This window comes from Strigops habroptila, chromosome 6, assembly GCF_004027225.2.
Source record: "Strigops habroptila isolate Jane chromosome 6, bStrHab1.2.pri, whole genome shotgun sequence".
In the NCBI taxonomy this organism is placed as follows: Eukaryota; Metazoa; Chordata; class Aves; order Psittaciformes; family Psittacidae; genus Strigops; species Strigops habroptila.
The window spans coordinates 16731920-16757803 of NC_044282.2; the positions used below are offsets into that span (position 1 = coordinate 16731920).

General features: G+C 46.5%; 1 protein-coding gene across 3 annotated transcripts in view; it reads right to left on the reverse strand.

Moving 5' to 3' along the window:
• The window catches only part of PRDM1 (PR/SET domain 1), a 102534-nt gene that overhangs the window by 11603 nt on the left and 65047 nt on the right, over positions 1 to 25884 (reverse strand). The window contains exons 1-4 of one of the 3 annotated variants that reach the window (XM_030490612.1): positions 13265 to 13316; positions 11488 to 11736; positions 4656 to 4775; positions 1280 to 1532 (exon numbers count right to left, since the gene is read on the reverse strand). In XM_030490612.1, the coding sequence (XP_030346472.1) occupies positions 1280 to 1532; positions 4656 to 4775; positions 11488 to 11670 (556 nt within the window). In that variant the 5' untranslated portion in view covers positions 11671 to 11736; positions 13265 to 13316. Of the gene's footprint in view, positions 1 to 1279; positions 1533 to 4655; positions 4776 to 11487; positions 11937 to 13264; positions 13317 to 25884 lie in introns of those variants that run through there. The other 2 variants (XM_030490610.1, XM_030490611.1) reach the window with 2 other exon arrangements.

Genomic DNA, 25884 nt, shown 5'->3' on the forward strand with positions numbered 1-25884 from the left:
CACTGAAAAGCCAACAGTTCATCAGATCAGAAAATAAAACCGCGCAGCGAGTGGTGAAAGGACACATGTGCAAAGATGACAGAATCGGTGAGATATTTCTTGAACAGGGAATATAGCAGCATAGGACATCCCCTCCCTCGCTTCCCTCTGCCACTAAGAGAAAGCACATTTTCTTCTATAATTTGTAGGGAAAGACCAAAAACTGGTGAAAGGATGACAGCCACGGAGGACAGACGCACTCTTGATTAATGTGAATGTGTGACATCATTTTCATGATGCGGGGTTACATTTTAGCTCTAATGATCCCCAAAGTAACACTGCTATTTTATAACCCATTATTTGTTGCCAAATAACAGCAAATAGGGGTTTTTTTATAAAAAAAGAAACCAAAAAACCTGCTTGCAGGCTTTCCTTCATATTTCAGTGTAGGTGCTGGCCAAAGGACAAAAGAATGCTCTGCTCTATCTCAGCGCAGCTAGCAGGAGGGGATGCAGCCTAAGAGTCGAATGAGAAGCCAGCAAGAATCATTCCCTCTCTTCAAGGGGCTCTGGGTGAGGTGCTAGGCAGTGATTAAGCTGTGAGTAAAGCGCTGATGCTGAAAATGGTCAGAAACCACAGCAGAACACAGAGATAAGCTCCTGGAAATACCTCGTCCCCATGCTACCAGTGCTATTACTTTCGAACAGAAAATGAAAGCTATGATATACAGCCAAGAAATGGGGACAAAATACACTGAGCTTACAAAACACGTAAGCAGATGAGAAGACCACAGGAGGTTTGCTCCCGTAAGATAAGTGTAAATGCAAGGCTCAGAGAGCATTATGCAGTAAATGTATTTTGTCAGACACCTAGACAGAGCCATGGCACATGGCCACTTCCTTGTACAGTGAGGGCGGCCCTTTGGGAGCATGACTGGACAGGCTTTAGTATATGCTATCAAAGCAGACTTTTGCTCAACACTACGAGATCTGGACCTGGAAGGCCTGAGAGAACCAACATCTGTGATTCTGAAGGCAGAGGACAGTTGTCAGTCCAGAAGTTCATCGGATAAGACTCAGTTTGTAAACCAGTAACTGTTCGGATTTTTTATAATCTGTTTACATTTGAATGGGCACAAGGAACTCATTCTGTTGCGTTGGGTTAATTCCCCTTTTCCACTCCGAGCCACCTACTGTGACACAACAGATGATGCAGCTGTATAATTACACGACTTATTATTAGATCATATAAGCAGAAGAGACATTACTAGCATTCCTTGTTTATACTGTAATCCACTTACTGAGGTTCATCATTGTCAGCTCTCTGGAGGAGGGATAGTGCAGCCTCTCTGCAAAGTCTCTGCAATACCACACAAGCAGCTCTTGGTTGGCAGGGATGGGCTTGATGGTGTAGAAGTAGATGTTCATTCCATTCTGACAAGCAGCCAAGTTCTGTTCCTGAACAGAGTAGCCAGGGTTTACATAACGCATCCAGTTGCTCTTGTCCTCATTAAATCCGTCAATGAAGTGGTGAAGCTCACCACTTGAATAGATCTGGAACAGAGAAGAAGTGCTTATGAATATATACACACACAATACGCAGCACGTGCGCAGAGTCCAGAGGGGAGAAGTGATAAGCTTTCTTCTTTTTTTTTTTTTAATGAGCAGATATTACTGAAATAAGACTCAAGCTAGGTTCCCCCCCTTCCAGCTATGATATCCTCTGTGTTAAGAAGTGAGATGCTTATTCGCAGGTAAGTTTACAGTCACCTTTTCCATTTCTGCTTAGCCTGTGTCTCTCCTAGCATGGACAAATCGGACCCAAAATCTGAAATGCAGAGTACTCTCCCTCTGTGAACCTTAGAGTCCTCTTCCTGGTGCTAGGATCAACAAGTGTGTGATGCTGATGACTGCAGCATATGATGATATTTGCATTAATGCTTTGAGTCACCTGCATGTAAGACAGACTGGCTGTGCTACATCAGAGTCTTTCTCGCCTTTTTCTATGGCCTCTGTACTTGCAGTTTCCTACCACCTCCACCCAAAGGTTTAAACTATGCAAACATCCTCCACCCCCCCCTCCCCGAGTCCTAAAGCAACGCTTGCTCATACTTGGACTGTAACCCTTTTGTAGAAAGGCTGGGTGAGGCAAAGATGAACTTCACCTGCCATAACTTAACGAAGACCTGGAGAGGAGCTAGCCAATGAGAAGTCACTTTTCCTATCAAGGGACATGTTCTGTCTTGTCCACACAGGGGAAAGGAAACATGATTTAAAAACTGCTCAGTGACTTGGGGGCAAGAAGTCCCAGTCACTGACAGAAGCTACTGTTTCTTAACGGGGTATGAATAAGAAAACTATTAAAATAAAAATAAAATCAATAAAAATCCAGGAGGCATGTTTGTTAAAGACACATCCCTTACTCTCGCAGGGAACTAGCTCCGTGCTGGATGAAATGGGGTTCCTGGGTTTTGCAAAACAGATGACTGAGCAAAAGCCAGACCTTGAAGCAGGAGCAGCTTGCACCAGTGACCAACCTCGATGAGCAGGAAATGCCTTTCCAACGGGGAGAGAAAGCTTATCTCAGGTGGAAAGCACTCCATGGGTGTTCCTGCCTTTGTGTTCACACCGCTGTCTTTCACACCTACCTGGCCTGGCAGCGCACCCCGCGAGCGCCCACCGGCCGGCTGGGACCTCTCCTTTTCTCCCTAAGAGAGCTGCCAGCGGAGAGGGACGAGGAGGCAGCCTGGCCCTTTAATGGGGCTGTAAACACCAGAATCACTTTCTTTAAGAGTAACTTCCTGTAAACTGAGAAGGGGGAAATACATGTGGCCTCATCAAAGCAGCCTGCGAGAGATTTTGCGGTGTGTTTGTTATGAGAAAATGGAAGGGAGCCGGGTGAGTTGTGCGGCATCAAGAGGAGCCTTTGGGTTTCTCTGCTCACCTCGGCTCGCAAACTTCCAGGAACACAGGGCTCCGGCACTTTATGCCTGCCGCCGCTTCCTAAACCGGCTCTGCACCAGTCCCACAGCAGGGCCACGGATGCTGCCGGTCACTGTGCTCTGGCTGCGGGGCAAAGGCAACCCACTGGACTCCCACCTACTCTGGGGAAGTCCAGACCAGATGTGCTGAGTCATGGCGTGGTTCCCAGAAGTGACGCGCGGGCAAGGAACAGGCAGCGCTCCCCCTGCATGCAGCAGATGTTCCTGCTCCCGCCAGCAAGCCCAGGATGCCTTTAATAACATGTGGGAAGTTATCTCCCACAATTTCCTTTGCATATGCAAGCCTGTGTCAGACCCCTAGGAAGAAATTCATTTTCGATGCAGCAGCATGTCTTGAACAAATCAAGGGATTATAACAGGGAATTTAACGATTCTTAGATGGCTCCTAGGATATTATTTCTGAGGCTCCCTCTGCTTTAAGGCTTAAAATCACATCATGAGAATGATGTCATCTTTCTCACTGCAATATATGAATGAAGTCCTGCAAGATGGTTAGCAGCCCCTCTTCTCAATGTTTGCTGTCTTGTTAGGGCTAGGGCCAGTGTACCAATCTCTTCCTAGGCTAGACGCAAGCTCCCAGAAAATTTGGCTGAAACATTCTGTAGCCTTATGAATGTGAAAATGGTCGCCTGCTTTGTAAAAATGCTCATGCAAATAACTGCCTGCGCAATAGTGTATTACACTGTGTGAAGATGATCTGAGAAAACCAAAATGATTCAATTAGGTAGGAAGAAAGGGCTGGTGCTTGCCCTGGGTTTCACCTGGATATGAGGTCGGGATATTACTAAGGCAGGCAGGCACCTGGGCACAGAGGCTTGGATATATTCCAAAATCCACTGATTTAGACACAACCTAAATGGCTAGAAGGCAGCAAAACAAATCTATGGAAGGAGATGGGCCTGAAGGAATGTTCTCTCACAATTAATAATGGCTCTGTAAAGGAAACTGAGGATTATGTCAACTGATAAACTGGAAACATATTCCCCAGCACAGACTTCCCAAGCCAAAACTAATTGGCTGGTGCTCCCCTACAGCTTACACTACAGAGTACAAATTAGGCATCACCTCTAGTGTTTGTCTGCCACTAATGGATTTTTCCCTTCACTAAAATCTGTCGGCTGTTCTTTTAACACTTTCTGAAGTGGACTAAAGAAGCTTATGACTTGAACGATACATGATGACGATGACCACCCCCGTGTTATAGCAGTTCTACCCAAAACCCAATGGAAAATGTCACAAAAGGTATAATTCCAGACCAAAAGATTATGCAGTACTTTCACAGCTTCTGCATAGCTGGAAAAAACAAGGACACATGATATTTGCATAAATAAGAATGACTTTCCACTGTGAAGAAATGCAAAATAACCGGCCCCTACAACAAGCATCAGACTGTTTCTTTACACAACCAAGCACCGATCCATTTCAGAAGACAGAGCTGGGAAGGGCTATGCATCTCCCCTCCTCTCTCCACCCACACTGTCCCTATACCCAAGGCAGCCAGGCTCTTGCTCGACTTAGTTCACTACACTCACTGGCTGCGTTCGTGCCTGGCAGCGTACAGAGGTTGCCCCCTGCATTCGCACAGGTCTGCAGCAGGAAGTGACCCAGCTTCTCAGCTGTACTCATTTAGTGAGCTGCTTACTGCAACAACGTGGGGCTGTTTTTTCCTGCTTACCCGCCAAAAGTATTTTCTGTTTGCATTCTTAGGAACCGTATCACTGGTGTAGATCTCTCCTACCAGGGGTCCAAAGCGTGTTCCTTTTGGGATGTACTCTTTGCTTATAACTCCAGTGACCTATAAGAAGAGCAGCACAGGATCAGTCCATCACCAGGAGAAATCAAAAGGTCTTCCTTCCTCTCCCCTGCCCCCCGATCTTAATGAGGTAAAGCAACCTGACGTGAGAAATTTTTAGTGACAGGTCAGCAAACCAGAAATAAAGTAACAACAGTGTTGGATACGACCATCTTTGTTACATACCAGAATCTTACCGAGACATAGAGAAGCCAAAGATAAACACCACCTGAAAAATGTGTTTTGTGGAAATACATTGACAAGAAGAAACAGTAAAGTGAAATGTACAGAGACTGTCAAATATCTTCAGAAGTTATTTCTCCTATCAAAGGCAAGCCCCAGAAGTCTAGTTCCAGCAAACAAAAATATTCAATAGCTATCAATCACTTCACTGCCACAGAGCTCACTTTTCTAATAAGTAAGTTAGGAACTGGAATGACTGCTCCTCCAGATCAAAATGAAACCTCCCCCACCCCCACCTTCTCTGCGTTATACCTGTCCTGATAGCTAAAAGGAGAAAACAAACAAAGACAACCTACAACTCTCTCACCAGCATACAGTGGCACAGAAAACAGAATATGAAATGGTTTTGGGACATGTACTCACAGATCACCCTCTTTTATAAAAAGGAGGCAGCAGTTCCGGTAACATATGTCAAGTGGGTTTGGCCAAAGAGGCGTAAGGGTTTTGGTGAAAATGCTCCACTATGCTAGGTCTAAGAAATGTACTCTAGTTGTTCAGCTTCCTTCTTGACAGTAATTACACCAAAAAAAGTCACTGACCACAAATCAGGAAGCAATTCATCATTATTCAGAAGACCGTGCCTTGGAGTAACCCTTCGCAAAACACTGCTGAGTTACTGGTTTTGTTTCTCTCTGTTCCTCACCAATCTTCGTAAATTTAATGTAGCAAAACAATGTTAGAAAACCAACAATTTTGTAAACCAAAAACCCCAAGCCTTGGCAAAACTGATCCCGCTGCTCAGATAGTGGAAAAAAGAGAAGGTAAAAAGCCCATTAATTTGGTATTATAAGCAAACTATCATGGCAAAATGTACTAATTGTATCCCCTTCACACATCTTGCCACTTTTCTTTTTGCTCGCCAGGATTTCAGAACAAGACAGAACAACAGAAACACCAAGAGTTGGGATTACTGCAGCCTGTAGCCCGCAAGGAATCAATGCTCTTACCAAAGCAGATTAGCACTCATCAGCCCCTGCAGATAGCTCACTTAAGTGAGTGCTTCTTTTTCTTTGTAACAGTCCTTCGCAGCAAAGGACGGTAAAGACCCTGGACTTTATAAAATTAGCTAAGCCTTGTGATTTTCTCAGGCTACATTTTCCTCTGTTCTGTCACCCCTGGTGTGAGAGAGAGAGACAGACAGGGAAACACTTGCCTGTGTATTGGTCAAGATTAAAACCCCCAGTAAACAACTAACGCCTAGCATAATTTCACTGTAAATGTCCAAATAAAGGGGACAAATAACAGCCCTGAACTCAAGGAGGTAATCCACCCGGAAACAGATTGCTGGGTGTACGTGGTGGCTGTTTGCACTTGTCTGTGTTTCAACATGTGTTTCAGCACACTACCAAAAAAATTAAACATCAACAGTAGAGGTAGTTAAATGCTCCATTGATCTGTGCATCTGGACTAAAGAGAGAGAAAAGGGACTTCCAGAAATTTTCCTACACCTACCACAAGCTGAAACAAGCTCAGTGGCTCAGTTTTATTTTTGTCTTGCTTGTACATTTCTCATAGAGAGCTGAAAAAGGCAGATGTTCTTCTCATCTTCCCCATATATCTTCATTTACATCCATCTGCCCTCTCAAGAAGAGTTCACAACCAAGCTACAGCACACCCCACCAGTTTTACTGCATGGTAGCTCAAGCTTTTTCATGGTTTTAAAATATCTTGGCCTTAATTAAAATTACTTTAATGAAATTCTCAGAATCTCTAGAAATCACTCCTCGAACTAGTCAACTTGAAACAGTCACCGAACTGGTGTCTGTGACACAGCAGATAGTTTTTGATATCCACCTTACACGCAGTGTTGGCTTCTCCCTCGGCGCAGCTGAATATGAGTACGATTTCTCACCCTGTACCCATCAGAAGGTTATTTTGGCAGAGGATGTTCTGCACATCCGTGTGTGCCAACACTGAAGTTCTGCTAAACCAGACTAAAATTGTCCAGATGCCTTTTAACTGAGGGTGGCTTTCTGGTCAGCAACTCCTGGTCTCTGGTGTGCCCGCACAAGCTCAGCGGCCGTGGTTGAGGAGGGGTAACCTCCTGGAGAGGGGTGCCAGCAGTGTCAGGACAGGCTGGCTCCAGGCTGCCGGCAGCCTCCCTCTATCTCCCCCCGCCAGCCTAAAGGGGCTCCCGTCCTAACACAGCTTGGGAGGGGCGGCTTAACAAGAGGCCACCGCGTACAGAGCTGCCGAGGGTTTGTAGGCAAAACAGCGAAGGAACTCCACATCCAGAGCTGAGGGGAAGCCGTCTCCCGGCTGCCGAGAAGCTGCCGCAGAGAGGCATTTCAAACTTGTGTCCACCAGGTGTCCTTCAGCACACTGCTGCCTCTCGGCGATGAGACCTTCCGAAACAGCCTCGTGGCGGGGAACCACAGGGGAGCATGACCTGAGCTCGCTCCCCACAAGTAAAAGCCGACTGCCCTTGTGCAGCCTTCTGGGGCTCAAACACGCCGCAAGGGTAAACGCTCTATTTCCAGAATAATTTCCTTTCTATCAGACGCTTATTCCCGTCTCCCTTCAAAGCTCCAGCCTTCAACACTCCTGCAAGCGGGCCGCTACCACAGACTTCCTTTCAGTAAAACAGCATTTCCAGCACTAAGTCAAACGTGAGCCTGCAGCCGCAAGGCCGGCTCCCGGTGCTGCGGGGCAGCCGTGGCTCCCGCCGAGGCCGCGCTGAGCTGACCGGCTGTGCGCCCGGCCCGAGCGGGACAGGATGCGCCGCTCGGGAGGAGCCGGCTGGCGAACGGGGACAGCCGCAACCTGGAGGCGCGGCGGCGGCGGCGCCCGGCCGGGCTGGCGCAGAGAGCCCGGGGCCGGGAGCAGCCCGGGACGGCGGCGGCCGCCCTGGAACTGACCAGGGTCCTAATGCGGCGCCGGGGGCCGGGTACCGGCACCGGCACGCCCGGAGCCCGCCGGGCCCCGCCGCAGAGCGCAGCCCTCCGGACCCGTAGCCCCCGGGCAGGAGACGGGTGGGCTCCGGTTCCAAACCCGGTGTTTAAAAGGCGTTTTGAAAGACCAACACTTTTACATCTTTGCCTGGGGAGAGAGAACTGGAAGTAAGCAGTGACCTCTGTTCATTCGGCAAGGGGAGGGTATTTTGCAACGGGACCGCTAAACTGCTTTAAGACAAAACACCGAGCAAACTGTTATTGGCTTCAGTAAAATAACAGTATTCTCCAAACGCAAATAGGGAAGGCCACCATGTGTCCTGGAATAACACCGATTTATTTATATACATTGCTTTAACTACTCGTTCTACAGTTACATAAGGCTGCGTAAATTTTACCCTTTCCTTCAGTGACCAGTTTTCTGAAAGAGATGCCATGAAATTAAATGTTTTCAGACTGCTTCCTCACATATAAAAGAAATAAAAGCAATATGGGAGAGCAAGTGTCTAAGGTCAGCGAGGCACACTTTACAACAGCTCAAAATCACTGTTTTTGTCAAAATCACTGACTCAGGGTCCCTCTCTAAGAAATGGCCTTAGTCGGAGAAATCCAACAAGTAATGGGTTTGCTGAGATATGTTTCTCTCTGTCAAGCTCACAGAGCAGGATGAGGCACCAGCAATATTCAAGACAGCAGAATAACCGGCACTTTATATCGAGAAGGGCTGTTTAGGCTTTAAAGACTGAGACCAAAGGGAAAAAAAGCACTGAAAAAAAATTTTTAGCTGTCTGCATGAGAAAGATCATTCACATATGGCCTTCTAGAGCGTGAGTTTGGCACCTCATTTCATCATTTTTTGTCAGTTGCTAAAACTACAGGAAAGGATAAATAGTTCACACATAGAAATAAATAAATGACTTCATGTAAATCTAGCAGGCTAAAATGTTACGAGCAGTAGTAATTCATTTTTTAAAATGCTGACACATGCTGTGAACTCATAATGAAAAATGTGTCCTTCAGAAAAATCCCCGATCAAGATCCAAGAATAAACAAGAGCATGACGTGTCATGGACTCCCTTGCAAATTCAATAAGCCTTTACAGAAGAGCTACTCGCTTCACAAAGCATGCAAGGAAAAGAAACACAAAAAGCAACCCTCCCCAAACAACAGCGGCTGTACTTCCTCCCTCCTCAGCAGGCACGCAGTACTTTTCCTACTCCAAGTGGAGATATAATACTAATCATGACAGCACCAGGATTTCATGATCTAATCATGACAGTATTAGCATTTCACAAGCCATGTATTATATATGTTTTTGTCAATAAACTGACTCAGCATTTAAAACTCTCGACCAAATGAAGCCACAGCTCTCCCCAAAGTTCGCAATGAAGACAGCTCACATCTGAAACCCACTGGCAAGCACGCACGCATGCATCCCCCGAAGTCTTACCTCATCCTTTCACAAGTGAAAAAAACCCACCCTACCGAGCTGCCAGGACTCCAGTGGTTCTCCATCAGTTTGGTCAAAACCAGAACCAGGCTCCATCGCTGACCCCACAAACACTGATGCTCAAGAGCAACACGCGCCCAGTCCTAACCCCACTGAACAAATCAAACTTGGAAGGCAGACAGAAAAAATGTTTCTTGTCAGAAGTTGCTAGAACGCAAGTGGATTGTGCCATTTACAACTATTCCATCCTGCAGACAAGTAGCAAACAAGCGACCTGTCCATACATTCCCAGGACCATAGCTTGCACAGAAGGTGGAGAAAAAAAGGATCAGCTCGGCCCTTTCTTTCAGAGCTACCTTAGAAATAAATAGTCAGGGTTCAAAAGTTCCTATTGCTCCTTACGGTAGGTACTATTCAGTGCAAATAAAAAGACCGGGGGGAACTTCGGAGAACAAAAGGAGGATGTCCTATATTCAGACTCCCACTAGCAGGGAGCTGCACAGGTCACATTTTACAAGCAAGAACCAGGAATCTTTCAACGGCTTCTCTCTCCCCTCACCTCTTCATACAGAGATGGCAGCAATCCTCCTACCGTGATTCACTGACCTGAGCTACACCGTAAGGAAATTACACCTCGGTGTTTCCAAACACAGCGCTGGGAATTTTGAAAGCTCCTGGGCCATCTCATACATCGGCCCCAGGACTCATCGGGGGCAGAGATAGAGCAAGGCAGCCTGAGCGGCCAATCAAGTCACCAACCAGCAGCCAAGGATCTGCCCGAGCTGTCATGCTACAAGTTCATCCTTCAACCAAAAATCCTGCCATGTCACACAGCGGAGCCACAGCTTCGTCCCTCAGCCCCACCAAAGTAAAACCTATCTAATGGTAACACAAACCAAGGGTTTGCACTTTTTTTTGTTTCTGGAGGATGTCCTTTCTCTGCCAAAGTTCTGCAGGGCAGGGCAGGGTAGATGGGAAGAGAAGAGTGATTTTGAGGAGAATTTAGTTTTAACCTCTTACCTCACCTACTAGGCACAGACTGGCACTGCTAAGCTAAATTCCACGGTGCCAACACCCTCCAGCTGGGGGTCTGGCCCTATTTCTGTACGCAGGATTAAACAAGTACCTACTCTGGAAGGAAATAGTTGATAGGCACGGATGAGTGTACCTCTTCTTTTCAGCTCTGTGGTCAGTGTGTTTAGCCAAAGTAGAAGCACAGGTAATAGCTGCTATACCACAAGTCTCAGCACAAGGAGAAATGAAGGGTTGTCCCTTCGGTTATTACCCTGCTGAACATCACACCTAGCTATAATAGCTACTCTATATGAAGGAGTAAACACAAAACCAAATTGCTCATCCGGGCTCATTTCTTTCCAGCCCTTCTGAAACAACAACAAAGAATGTACCCACTCCAGGGACAAGGATAGGACAGACTTGCACAGCTAGCTACCACTGAAGATACTGTCCCAGATAAACAGAAGTTAATTTAAGCTACGGCCACCCTTCTGTCAAGCTTGCTAAAGTTCCACCATCACTTCCTTAAACAACATGCCGCAGTTTTTAAGAATTTAGGAAGTCAGGAATACAGCAAGCTCATGAAAAGAATAAAGCCATTTCATAACCAAAGAGAAAACAAAAAGAAATAATTAAACACATTTCCAGGAATTTTTTTATTTTCTTTTCCCCCCTCTACTTTTTTTAAAGCTATTTATTGGACAACCGAGGCACTTTAATCTCTGAGCCAGAGGCAATGAATGGTCCTGGCAAACAGCAGTCTAGAAATTGGCACAGAGAACTACCCCACAGTTTAAATATGCTTATTCAGATGCTGTTCAAATTGTGTGAAAATTTAACTGTTTGCGAATTGGTACAGAACCAGTTTCAGGGATAAGGCTAGCTGCCATTCCCAGTGTAAATATTACATGACAGGTGACCAGCTCAGTTTCTTAAAGGAGTTATGAGGGTCCCATTTCAAAAGCCAGCGGGCAGCATTTGTTGGTGGGGGGGGGGGGGGTGTGCGTGTGTATGCATGTGTGTTTTAAAGAATGGAAGCCAGGGTGAGCACACACTTTCCGAAGCGCTGTGATTTGGCTTGTCTGAGTCCAACCTTCCCCAGAGCATTGCCGCTTACCTCTTTGCAGTTAGATGCGTATTTGAAAGTCAAGTTCCTTGGCAAGGAAGCCTCTGCCTGAGTTAGGGTGCCTCCGTCAGCACTGGGATCCAACGGGTGATCGTTTACAATGTATGTGCACTTCTCTTCAAAATCGGCTTCCGTCCACAGAGTCATGTCAGCATCCTCCATGTCCATTTTCATTGTCCACTCTCTCCCTTTCACCAGATTCTTGAAACTCACAGCGTCCGAGCTACACTGTGTAGCAGCCTGGAAAAAAAGAAAACAGCCTTTAATCCTCATTGTCCTTCAGTGTTGTGGTTTCCGTTGATACAGCGTGACTAATACAGTAGTCTGTGACACTTTAAAAGCGTATGCAGGATAGTTGGTACAGTTGAGTAATAGCCAAAAAGCAGTGTAAACGAAGCTGTTCTGACTGAAGCAGTGCCTTAAAACGCCAGCCTCGGTAATAATGAGGAGGGAACGAAAACAAAGAGGAAAGAATCCCTAGGCTGACAATCGCTTTACCTTTTTCAAACCCCTTCCTTAATGCCTCAGAGAGAAAAAGAATATTCCATGCTGAAGAAAACGTGGGGTCATGGCCGCGAGACCACTTAGTTGCCTGTGGAAAAGCTGCCTCAGAAAAGTGTCACAAACAAGGAGAGGAAGAGGAAAGGAGCTGCTGTCTGCGTCTGAATGAAGCTAAAAATGGAAAGCGCATGTTGGAAGAGCGGAACCCAGCCTTGCCTCTTCCAAATGGGGAAGCCTGAACTTTCCCACCGGCTTTCAACACACAAACAACTTTCAAAACAACCTGGCCCCCCCGCCTCCTCCTGACGTCCCCTTATCCTTTGGCATGGAAGGCTGAGAAAGCCGACATCCTGCCAGCATCACTGCAGCAGCAGCAGCCCTGCACAAAGCACTGCAACACGTTGGGGGGGGGGGGGGGTGGTGTCTGTGTGTGGAGGGGAGAGAGGCAAAAAAGAAAAGGAGCAGGGGAAATAAATAAAATAAATAATAAAAAAAGAAGTTTTTCTATGCCTTTTGACTTTAATGATACCTCTGAGAATTACCATCTCAAAGCACTAGATAGAAGCCTCACAGGCCAATTCCGCCAGGTCCTTCAGCCCCAATGTCTATTCGGGACAGAAACACTGCTATCAAACCTATCCCCTAACAGGTACTAGGTCGGGCTCTTCCCGTAAGGTTCATCAGGAACCAAAATCTGTGCCTGTGCCGGCAGCCGGGAATGACGTTCAAGCCCGGTGTAAAATCCCTTCGGTTTTCCTTTTCGGATACGCAGCTACTGTAAAATTCACACCCTTCCTCCGGGAAAAACGAAACGCGAAGACGGGAAGAGCGCGACCGTCGGAGGGAGAGGTGCAGGGCTGGCTGGCCAAGGGTTACCAGGAGACCCCCGGGGCCGCCCCTCCCGCACCGGGGCCGCCCCTCCCGCACCGGGGCCGCCCGCGGAGGCTGCGGCGGGAGCCGCGGCAAGCAGCTTCCCAGAGCCGCCTCGGGAACAGCCCCAGCGCCCAGTCCCGGCAGCAGTCGGGACGAGCGGGGCGATAATACCGACCGTCTCTTGGCATTACAAGGAGGCGAACAGCGAAACTCAAGGGGGGGAACAGTTGCGCGGCGGAGCGAAGGGGTTAACGCCGGTCAGACGAGCGCTCCCGACCCGCCGGGAGAGGCGACGGGGAAACTTTTGCCCCGTCCTGCGGGCGCCGGGGAGGGCGAGCAGAAGGAGCCGGAGAGGGTGCTGGGGGCGAGGGGGGGCAGGCACCGCGCTGCTTACCGGGGCAGAGTCCGCGCGCGTTTCCACACCGAAGCCCACCGTCGGTGGCAACCGTGGCTCATCTCTGCCGAGTAAACATCGCTCGCTGCTCGCACCGGCCGGGTCCCCGGGACACTGACTCACACCTCCAGCCGCGGCCGCTCCCCGCCCGCTCCTCCCCCCGCTGTCAGACAGGTGCTGCCGAGCGCCCTGCTCTTGCCGCCGGGAAACGCTGGGGGGCCGCCTGCCACAGCGGCGCGGCGCGGCGCGGCCCAGCACGGCACGGCGCGGCCCGCCCGCGGCTCCAGCTCACGCACCGGCCCCTCCCCTCCCTCCTTCCCTCCCTCCGTCCCTCTCCCCGCAGCGCGGGAGGTGGGGCGCTACCTGCGGCCCGGCCCGGCCTGACCCCGGCCCCCGCACAACACACCGGCCTTTTCTTTCTAAATTATGATGAATATTGATATTCCCCCCGCCTCTACCAAGGGGTGATGGCCCGGCGCTGCCCGGGGGCGGGGGTCTGGCGGGTGAGCAGGCAGGCAGCACCTCTGTGCCTCAGGAGAAGCGGACGTGAGGCGGTTCTTACTAAAAGTGTACTTTTCCTGCTATTTTAAGCTCCAGTGTGTACCCGGTCTCGTTCCCCCGCAATTTGTCTACAGAGAGCATCATAAAAATAACAATTAAAATGACTCCCAGGTTCCAGAATATCGATTAAAAGCCGATTTAAAGTGCTCACTCCCAACCCTTAACAATTACTTGATGTCACCAATCTGGAGCTTCAGAGGTTTGAGTTTATCCCTTTCCCGAGTCACTTTCTAGCCAATGCTTGTTGAAGGAATTAGGAAAAACATTTCTGTTTCTTCCTTAACTAAAACCTGCCCCCTTGTCCCTAGGTAACAGCAGGGAAGCTCACAGGAGCAGGGCATTGCAGGATGCGTTTTCAAACCCGATGCCCGTCGCAGTGTGGTAACAAAATGAGCAAGGATCTCACACAGGGAACACGCAAGCGACCACCCGGGAGCATGCTGGTAGTGGAAGGAGGAGGACTGGGATAGCAATCAGTGCACCCCACACCCGATTTCTTTTTCCCTCCTCCGATCCAAGTAAGCATGCTGGCTGAAGGAAGGACATCCTGTGATGATGGCATACAATGTCCTGTTTGTTTATTATTAAGAGCATTCCTGCTTCTCATTACAAAACAACCAGATGCCTTACTTCCTTCAGTGGTCCTGTCCCTTCAGTGAGGCGTCCTAGGGCTCAGAGGAACGGTGATGCACAATTCCATTTATAGCCATCCACAGCCCAGCGCGGACACTAGCTGCTTCACCACGGGCAACCCCTACTACTTTTCCTTCTCCTCCTCCTTTCTCACACATCTGCAAGCATATTTCTCATCGCTTTCCTGGCACATTACGCAGCAGCTAGTTTCAAATTCTTCTGCTAAACACACGTGCGCTGATATTTTGGGGTGATCTGGGTGTTATGTATTTCTTCACAGGAAAACGGGAGAAGGCGGGGGGGGAGCATGTTTTATGCAATCAGGTGCCTTTCTGATGGGTGTACGCATCCCCTTCCTTGAACCTGCTCCTCTTCCCTCTGATAAAAAGACGTGTGGAAAGGATTACTTGCCATTTTTGGTCTGTGATGCTGAGAATAGTAGATCTGTGTAAAGACCTTCTGTATGCGCTAACACAGGAGGGCTCGTGGCAGCAGACATAAGTAGGGCAACTGCTTGCAAGTGAGTGTCCTGGCTTAACTTCCACCACGGTGTAATTCCACAAGAGAGGTGGCCCAAGCACTGGGCTGAAGGATATAAATGTAATTGGATATACCCTGTAAAACCGAGGCACATCCAAAATGAGGTCTAAGGAAGGCTCTGATGTAGGAAGAACCATTCATTAAAGGAGAGAAATCCGGCCTACTTGATTGGGTTAATTAACTGATGCTGAGTCACACCGCATAGAACAGAAAAACAATGTAGTCATACCGAAGGTGATTATTTTACCGAAAAATAGTCTCACTCTGAGAGGCAGCTGTTTCAGACCTTTTCACTTCCCTGTTAAAGAAAAAAGGGGAGGGGGGTAAGAAAACAGGGTCAATGCATTTCCTTCAAGAGCTGATCTTCTTAATGCGAAGAACAGCCAGAGAAAAGCAAATCTGCCTTTCAAGGAATTGAGAATGCTTTTGGGCTGGAGAAGAAGAGGAAGCAGAGATGAGATCAGATCAGATGAAGTGAAATACTCATCAGGACAACAGGAGGATGCCAATATCCTAGGTCGGTGCGGCTCTCTCCATGGAGCCTCGGGAGGCGAGTACACGCTATGAAGCCTACAGACTTCAAATAACTCTGTGGCACACTCCAAGGCTATCCTGAAATTAGCTCCAGGTGTCTCAGTGAAGCTGAGCCCAGAACTGCATAGCACAGGAGAAGGGATTTTGCTGGTGTGCAGGTCTAGCCTAGCGATGCCTGGTCTGGAATAAAACTAAGTTTATCAAGAAAGAAGAGACAGAAACAAATTGTTAAGAATGTGTACTAAAGAAAGAATCAAAAAGGAAATTCTGCCATTAAAGAAATATATAGACTGACCTTCTGACCTTCCTCCTTAATAGACAAACATAAAAAGACTTCTGTTCGACCAGAAGTTTTCTGCTTTTTTATAGAAATCTTTCATACCAGTAGCAGCTATTGTCTGGAATGTGCAATCTCAAAATGTTGTTCATTTCAAAAAGAACATTTTTAGTCATATTTTCATTTTTTCCTTCTCGCTCATAGAAAACCTCAATTACTGTATTAATCAGCATTTCTCAGGCAGCTCTCTCTGCAGCAGCTTTCAGCCTGGCAACAAATCATGAATGGCCCTAACAGCTCTGATCTCAGAAATCCCCATCCATTTCCTTTGATGCTATCACCACTTCAGCTCAACAACAAGCCTGCGCAACTCAGCCTCAGCTCAGCTGCCGCCACCGCTGCTGCTGCTGTTCTCCCTGCGCCTGCTGTAATTGTAAGGGGAAGAAGGAGGGAAGGGAGCTGGCTCTAACAGATGAAACTTCTTTAGAAAGTCGGAGGGGAGATAAAATGCACACAAGAGATTAAAGCAGAGTCACATTTTCACATCCTCCCCTTCCCCTTACCCAAACAAGGTCAGTGGTGGATTGACCACATCAAGAGTAACTACCAGACCCACCCCCATTTCCCACTTCCTGCATGTAGGCATCCTTGTGCTGGTAAACATTTGGGGACCAGTTGTGGTCATTACTCGGAGAAGGTACATAATGTAGTTGCACGACTGCACATCTTTCGAAAGCCAAGTGAGAAATCAAACTTACAGAACTTGCTTTCAAGTTCTGCTGAGATATACTCGTGTTTGGGGGCCACGAATCTGAAAACATGGTTGCTGTCAGATTCAGGGAAAGAGACCAAGCACGCTCTAGTGACTGTGCAACAGGAAAAGTTACAGTTGTCTTCTCACAGACTGGCTGGACCTTTGCAAAACACAGCCTATAGGCTTCAGATACAATCTCAGAGGCTTTTTATGCCCTAGACAACCTCAGCACAGTATTGCCTATAAGGAGCGAAATTAAAACTGCACTTGAATCTACATGAAGGTTTTTGCAAGGGCATTTGGGGTGGTGTATGTTGTAGCCAGGAGGCTTTTAAATTAACATATGCAGCTTTCAGGGACTGCCTTTAATTACAGAGCACCCTGGTCATTGCCTCGTAGCACTTCCAAACGCCTTTACGTTTACTTTTGTCTCGGCTGCGCAATACCAAGAGCAGATCTCTTGGCTGCAGTCTCAGCTACTGCCTAGCGCCAGCCTTACCATCTCTTTTGATTTCTGCTGGTTTACCCTCTCAAAAAATTTTCCTTAAAAAGAGAAAAAGGAGTCAAACTAAAATACCATATCCCTTTTTGTTTCCAGCTAGGCCTTATTAAAATACTGCTCAGATGACGTATGAATAAGCCAAAACAATCCTCCTCCAATAAAAAAAAAAAAAAAAAGGCACACAGAAGCAAGAACTAAGCTTCAGCCACTTCCTCTTGTTGAGGCTCAAGTTTGAGAAGAGGGAGCCAGGACTGTCTGGGCCTGCTATGAGGAGGGCAAGAAGTCAATGTGACAAGTTGGGCTTCTCAGCAAATGCAGCTGAGTGGCAAAGACGAACAAGCCTGAAGATACTCACTCTTGTTCCCCAGGAAGTAAGCTGAGGTAGGAAAGGTATTGAGAAAGGAGCAGCAGCAGAGGCTTTGTCACTGCACTTCTTTTCACTGTGGGAAAAGGCAGCACACTTCAGGGTCTGGACTAAACATAAGGAGCCATCTCCTTGTCGCTTACAAGGAAATGCCTCACAGCAAAGACCACAGATGTTCCCCTCTCGGTTACCATCAGCCTTCCCATCGCACTTCTGAGTGATGGTGGTCTTAGGAAAGACAGAGATGATAGCCGTCAGCCCATAAAGCAACTCTTGTATTGTCTTTGCATGTTTCTACCAACCCAAGTTTATACTGGACAAGAAAACCTTGTCCAGAGCACAAAAATCAACCTTCTGCATCCCAAACACAGATTTTTGAATAACCTGTCCATAGCAACTGAATCTGAGAAAAAATGAATGAAAACAGGCCAAACATTTTCCAACCTTACTGGTAAGAGAGCACTGAAAAAAGAGAGTGCTTTGGGAAATTCTCCTTTAAGACAGACTGATTTCCAGATTGTTACAGAGGAGGGATGGGACTGTATACATGTATTAGAAGGCTCACTCCTGTGAGTATTTCAAAGACATCAGCCCCACAGCAAGCTGACAACAATCTTAAATAACAAAGCCACCTCAGAATGAATTGAGTTAATTCAACTTTCACATCTCTTCCCAACTTGGCAGTCATGACACTTTTTGGGGTATTCTTGCCTCAACCTGCCTGGTAAGTCGCAGTGATATGAACCATACTGAAACTCTGGACTCTGTTCCGGCACAATTCAGTCTTCCTTTCAGATACTCTCAAGGCTGCCCAATCTCGTGCAGCTGATGAATACACCAGAAGGAGGGTGAGATCCATGGGTGGAACCACGCCACTCTTCTCAGACAAAGAACTGGCCACAGAGCGCATTTCAAAACAGATTAACAAAAACAACAGCTACGCACCATGACAAAGCACATATGGTGGAAACAAAAATATTTACCCACAGATTATCACAGATCCAGCAATGTGACTACTGTGCATCCAGGACCAAAGGATTCAAAATAGTGACTGTATGTTTAGAGCTGATTAGGGAATCTGGCAGGGGTGGGCTGAAGGACCACTTTTTAAGTGTCTAAGAGTACAGTCATCATTTCTCCACCTTTCCTACCCCAGGGTGGTGAAATAACAGTCTTTTCATACCTGTGCGTTGGCTGGGGGAGGGAAGAATTCCTCTGCTATTAAACACAACTTCTCATTAAATAGTTGACACCTTATCCTTCTTTAAATGTTGTAATGTTTACTTTGCAAAACCCAGGAAAGCTTTTAAAATAAAGATAGCAGAGAGATTCTTAAGCCGGGTGTCCTTGCTTATCTGCTCTTTATCAACCAGCTATTGTTTCTGGAGGAGCTCGTTGGGGAAGGTGGAGCAAAGGGGGTTAATGTTCAATAGGTATCTATCAGTTCCCCTGAAGGAATAGCGCTGCTGACAGAAGAGCAACACTGGGCTCTCAGCTACTTCCTGCAGAATGTGACAAACCAGGGAGGGAAAAGAAAACCCGAGGGCTGCAGCTACTTCTTTTTTTTCTTTCTTTCTTTTTTTGCTCCCTCTCCCAAAACAACTAGTTTTAAGAAAGACGTTGTCCTTAGAAGAGATAATCCCACAATAGAGAGTCCATTAGAGGTATTAAAGCATTGGCAGCGCCTGATCTACAAGAAGGGCTCTGTCCTGACAATAGACAATTAAAGCTGATAAATCTGCACTACTTGTTGCCGTTCTAATTCCTCGTAATTGTATGCTACTTGTCCCTGCCTCCTGCGTCCAGGGATGAAGCATGCTTCTTTAATCTCCAGAGTACCTGACCTAGTTCCTATGTGGTCTTTTCAGGACCTGTTTTCTTCCCATCTGGACTTCTTTCCTCCTACTCTCCTTTCCTGCTTCCCTCCCCTAAGCATTAAGAAGAGGTTACGATAGAGGGCACAGAAAACACCAGAGCACAGCACCCAGATCAATAATTCTGGAGCCCCAGACAATGCACTAATCTGCAGTAACAGCTAATCAGGGTCAATTTGGCACACCAGTGATTAAACTCTACTTTTCATTAGGCTCAACAAGTAGAGCAGACGCACACTGACAATTCAAATTGCCCTATCAGTAAGAGCTGCCAAACTCCTGTGCACTTCTGCGTTTGTAGCTGCTGCATCACTAGTCTTGCCAGACGAGGTGCTTTGTGGGGGCTTATCTTTTCTTCTTTTGACATTTTATGGACTGGGACTCAGCTGTGTTTTCTATAAAAAGCAAGCCCCTGCCTCACTTTACTACCACGAGTTCTCCTAGTTGAAGGGCTCAGTGGGTGAAACTGTGATGTGCTGTGCAGGATGCTGAAAAACGATCATCGCAATTACATGTTCCCTCCTGCTGCTGACAATATTCTTGGGTTTATTTTACATCTCAAAGATATTTGGTGTTTTTCTCAAATTTCCTCTCCTATTTTTTTTGAGGAAAGCTTGGAAGCCTGCTAGTGACAGAGCAGACGCATGAAAATGTGCATCACAGGACTTAAAAGATGGAAACTAAGTAAAAATTACTTTGGATCTATTAATTTTTCAAACTGAACTGTTCAGCCAACCTCACAAAACATTTGGAGTCTGCAGAATGGTTTGGATTTTCTTTTTTTCACCCCTGAACTCTTGAACAAGCTACTACTGTGTCCACCTTAGAAATCTACAGTTATTAACCTTACATGCCATTTTGATAGTGACCTTCCTGTCAACCTCATAGAACAATTTCTTCTGACAACAGTTTCTTCTGGTTACAATTGTACCTAGTGGACCCGTTTTGCAAACTGCCCTGAAAGCCTCACCCAAGAGTTTACCACAATCTTTCTCTAAACCACAACATCAAATTCCAGGACTCCTAGAGACCAACCCCGCACACTCAGGGGTCTCCTTCTGTTTAACTTAAGCTTATCACCCTTGTATTAACTTGAATAAGTGTTAAAACTGCACTCCAAGTTGCTCTTTAAAAAAAAAAAAAAAAAAAGGAAAAGGAGAAAAAAAAAAGAGCGTGGAAGATGTCAAATGAATGCAGGAAATGTCCATTCTACTATTAATATTAATGAATCCCTAATGCATTTGCAACCCACTTGAGGTTAAGTCAGTAGAGTTCTTCTCCTGACAGCTATTCCTCATCAAACCACCACTGCTGAAGATGTTGATGCTTTCCCTTTTGCTTTGTAGTCTTTAAACCAAGTTTAAATCACACCAGAGCCTACCACAGAATAATGTATTTTATCCTGAGTGAACACAAAGCCCTGGAGACAGAGGTTTAAAACAGTGCACATGTCCGCTCAATTTATCATTTTAAGATAGGAAGCTGCCGCAACAAACAAAACACCTCCTTGAAAGTGGGACAGCAGCAGATTGTGGTGCAGAAAGCTCTGGGATCTTTTGTTTTCCTGGAGAGCAACAACGGGGCTTTGCAGAGAAAGACAACAGCCTCCCCTTGCTGAAATCTAAATCAGTTCATAGAGGAAAGCCTGCCAACTGCTAGTTAGATGGTAACAAAATATTGCAGATAACTCACTTTTCACAATAAAGCAGAAACAAGCAGGCATGCAGCACCCAGCAGGGGCTCAACTGATAAAACGGTGTCAAACTCAAACCATTTGTCAATTGGGAGGGAAGAGAACAAGCTGAAAGATGGACTCAGGAAGTAGATTTATCTAGTGCGACACATTAACTAGTATAAATACTAAGGAAAAAGTAAACACATTTACCCAGCACTATCTCCAGCCAGGAAAGAAAAGGCTTCTGAGCCTCAGACCCACGCTGGCCATCTAACCACTCAGCTGTCAGCTACAACAGCAGTAGCATTTTTCTTCTTGTGCAGGATTGCAATGCCATTTAATTCATGGCACTAAAAGGTTTTATTAAAAGCGTACATTATAATTAAGCAAAACAAAAGCGTGACTCCTCTGCTGTTCTAGTCTCCTCCCTCCACCCAGTAGCCAAAACAATAAAACCACCTTGGCAGCAAACCAGTCAGGTAACATACCCTGGAGAAGAGCACAGATTTGTTATAGAATCATTTACTTCGTGCCTGCCTTGCTCAAAACTGCCTTATCAGAAACTTCTGTCCCGGAGTCTCCCGAGGCAACGGAGGGGGCTGACAATGCAGGTCAGGCACAGTGAGTCGCCAGCAGCGTAATGTGGGGCACACAAACAAACTGGAATAATGCAGGGCAGAAGGGCTCTTTGGATGTATGCTTTCCACTGGAAAGTCAAAACAAACAACACAGTTTGCGGACAGCACGTCTCTGCTGCAATCAGTGGGAAGAAGGAAAACAGTTCAAAGGGATTTAGGATACCAACCCACAGCTACGTGCACACACCTTGTGCTAGCAACCCACAATATCAAAAGGATGGCACATCACATCAGCAAACCATTCTAACGCTCCATCTAATATGAAACTCAAAAGTTCACAGCTAAGTAATCTGCATTATGACCCTCGCCCCCAAAAGAGAAAGAAGATAATTCATAAAGCAAAACACAGCACGGTTCTTTGTTCAGCTGTACCTTCATGTGTCCACACAGCACAGGTTCCCCACCTCCAGCTCAGGCATCTCAGGAGTTTAGTCCATATGGAAAGCCTGTCACTCACGCTCGCACCCTCACGGACACTTGCGCACCCGTGCACGCACGCCACACCCGCGCTCTCGCTCCCCAACGCGCACTGCCTGGAACCGCTCCGAGGATTTTAGAATTTCCTCTTGCTAGCAGATTCCTCCCTCCCCTCGCATCCACTCCACCCCGTTCTGTAATTAGGCTTAACAAGAGCAATTAACAAAACAAACTCCTCTCTGCCTGGTGGCCTGATAATTCTGATTGTCATAATGTATTAAGATGTGTAAGCCAGTTTAAAGTAAAGGTACATTACAACATTGCACAAGAGCCATTTTGCACCTATTTTTACTGCTTTTATCATAGGGATAATGAACATTCAGCCACGCCTTTAATTTAAAACACAAACCCCAAAACTCATGTCTGAACAGCAGAACTCAAAATTGTCGGACCAAGGAGACTGTTTTAGAGTTTTTGCTAGTTTATTAGATGGCAGCTCCCTCCTCTTACGCACAAAAACCCACCATAGAAACCTATTTTTCTTTTTGGAATTACTCTGTGACCCTAAAAATCCAAGATTTAAAATCAAGTTTAAATGCATCTTCTGGCTTTACAGACATCCACAAATAGATTGTAATGGTTCCTTTTGCCCTGCCTGGTGTCTAATGGCATGATATAGGAGACCAAAACCTCAGCATTTTTTCTGATGGTTTGTCCATCCACTTTCAGATCACTTTCCTTTAGCAATCAAATCGAAGAAATCTGGTGTCAGAATCATCAAAAGAACAACATTTTGAGGACTAACTGATTTCAGGTGGTCACTGGAGAAACTCAGTTGTCCTTTGATTTCGGTGAGATATGGGTCCAGCCTACACAGAAGATTTACACACAGCCTGAATTCAGTTGGAAAACATCATCTAGATCTTGTTCTGCTTCTACGCTCCGGGAGTGTGTAATTAAAATCGGCAACATAAAATGAGTAAACGTATCAAAATCATAAGCACACAGAAAATTCATGAGCAGAAGACAAGAAAATAAAACCAGTTTGGTATGTGACACAGATTTGGGTTCGTACAAACTGAAAAACATACTGCTCCCTGAGATACGTATAACCTGATTCATAATACCATCTGCCAGCTAACCACAAACAATTCACAAAAAAAAAAGGAAGGCTGGTGTTGCTGGTGTATTGTTGGAATGCCACAGTTTCATGATAAGCTAGATGTGTTTTCCTAAGTCAATGATTTCATCTCTGCTGGGTGTCAACATTTGCACAAGAATAATTTTGGGGGTCAGAAAGTAAGCACTAAATGAGATTTCAAAAGGTTTCATAAGAACACAGATTGCTCAAACACAGGGAAAGGAAGGTTTCAGCTTCCAGAAGTTCACTTTTCTGCTTCTTCATTCCTCCTTCCCTGAAGCTGAGTCAAAGTTCTGTAAAAACCTACAGCAAACCATCAGACTGGCAAGACTACAGCCTCACGTAAAAAGCCGTGTTCTGCAGTGAGACAAACACTCCAGAATGACAGTAAACTCAGACTATTATGGTGCAAAATCAGGCACTCTTTCAAATGGTGGGAGATGTCAGGTGTAGGATTGCATTGTAGGAGAAACTCAGCTCTGCACTACTGGCATCTGATGCACCATCTTTTTGTCCACCAGATTGCTTCCTCATTCAGTACTTAGAAAGAAAAGCACTAGCAAAGTCTTTATTTCTGTTTTTTTTCCTCTCTTCTTTCTCCTTGAAAGACCCAGTGCCTGACTCTTACACAGTCTGTTCAAATGGAAGACAAACCAATTTTGGCTTGTTTTCCACTTTGCTCATCACAACAGCAACAGTTGAGTGCCTCCCAAATATCAAATAACAACTAATCTGATTTTCACAATACCTCCCTCATATGCTGATGAAGGTATTATTGCTATTGTTGCTCTGCAGAAGGGGTATGGAGGCACAATGACATTAACGTCAAAAGCATACATTAATTTGGGGATGCAGAGCAGCCCATTTACCAAGCATGGCGTATTACTTTCTATGTTCAAAGCATTTCTCTTCTCGGCATGTGTGATGGTTCTGTATTTTGCAGGGTTTCACACTGGGCACCCAGGAAGACGTTAAAATTAATGAGCACCTGCAAAAAGCTTTGCTGAGGTGAATTGGCATGAATCTTACTCAGAATCACAGGCAGAAATAATACCTGTTTCCTCAGAGCAGAGCTCACCTGCCCTGAGAAGAGGAACACTTCCTGCCATGCCTGATTTACTTCCTGATGCTGCAGTGAATGAGATAGGGGGAAGAGGTGTCTAAAGATAACATTTTATTACACCACCCTAATTCACCTCCCTTAGCAAGCTCTTCTGATGCCTGAATGAGGCAAGTAATCAGTAGAAAAAACAGTAATTAAATGAGTAGTTAAAGACTGTATCATAATGCATAAGATCATCAGATTGGGGTTAGGCAAAAAACTAAACTCTGGAGAACTTGAATTTGCAATTTTAGTCATGTTCTTCCTCAGTTTTTGTGCTGATTTTTGAAACTGCAAATAGAAACAGCAGAGATCCCATGACGTGTCATCACACCAATGCCCACATGGATCATCAGCAGAGCTGGGATATTCTGATCTGCCAGAGCAGACCTCTGCAGGGAAGCTAGCAGACCTGGCTCAGAGCAAATATACGGCTGTTTTTGGCAAGGTCAGCACAAGCACTGGAAGGGATCGGACACTTCTGCTGATGGGTCTCCCCAGGTGATGCGCTGGAAGTAGAGGAATGGCTGCTTTTCAGACATCTCGGCTTTATGCCAGGTTTGGTGTGGAGTTTGTTCCTCCTCTCCCCTCTTCCTGCCTCCGCCCATCTTCCAGACCTCATCTCAGACTTCTGATCGGTTTCCTTGCCCAGCAAGTCCTCACCTTGTTCTCCCTGACCCTTCTTGTAGTTTCCCTTTCCAGTCACTCCCATTTTGCACTCCCACACCAAGGCTCTGTGTGCCAAGTCTCCACATCAAGCCAGTTCCAGTCCCTCCTGGTTCCTCATCTGCACTGCACTTCTTTCCCCTCCCGATGGACACAAACATGGTACGCTCTCCATCCCCATGTTCTCCTTCCTGCTGACTGGCAGGCCTGGCCTCCACAGCCTGAACAGCAGCATGGTGTAGCCAAGTCTCCAGGCATCTCCTGGTCCTCCTCTACAGGAACATTAGCAGAGCTCAGTTCACACGTTGAGCAGACATGGTGTCAAGCCAACTAGAAGTCCTGTGACTATGTTAGTATGGCACTGAGCCCGACCTAATAAGCCCTGGTGAGAAGCCGGATATATTAGCTTGGGCTTAGCACCATGCTAATGCAGACAGGCAGCTTTTGGATCAGAGCTGGCTTACATCCCACCCGCTTTTAACACCGAGCTTGCACATCTTCGTCTACAATAACCCATAAACATAAATCCCTCGGTCTTGTACCAACCTTACTCTCAGTTTCCCTCCTCCCTGACACTGCTGATCTCCAGGCACAGTCTCTCCTCCTTCATAATCCTCTCCAGGTTCAGCTCTTGGCCACAGGCTTTTAAAAACAGTTCCTTTTCATGACTCTCTGGTCTCAGGATGTTTTGCAGTAAGCAAACGCTGAACATGCACTCTTCTGGTCTCCGTTCAGGTGCTCAGTTCTAGACCCTCTCACTGAAGCAAGCCCTGATGCCCTCCTATAGCTCCTGGCGGGGCTGCTCTGCCAGTCATCTAGGTTGGCTTCTAGCTCTAAAGCAATTCTCCTGGGCGTGGGAGTCAGGGATGGAGGTGGGGACAAGACTGGTGTGTGTTCTGGTCTTGCTCTGACAAAGACCTGATGTAAGCGAAGCACATGGGC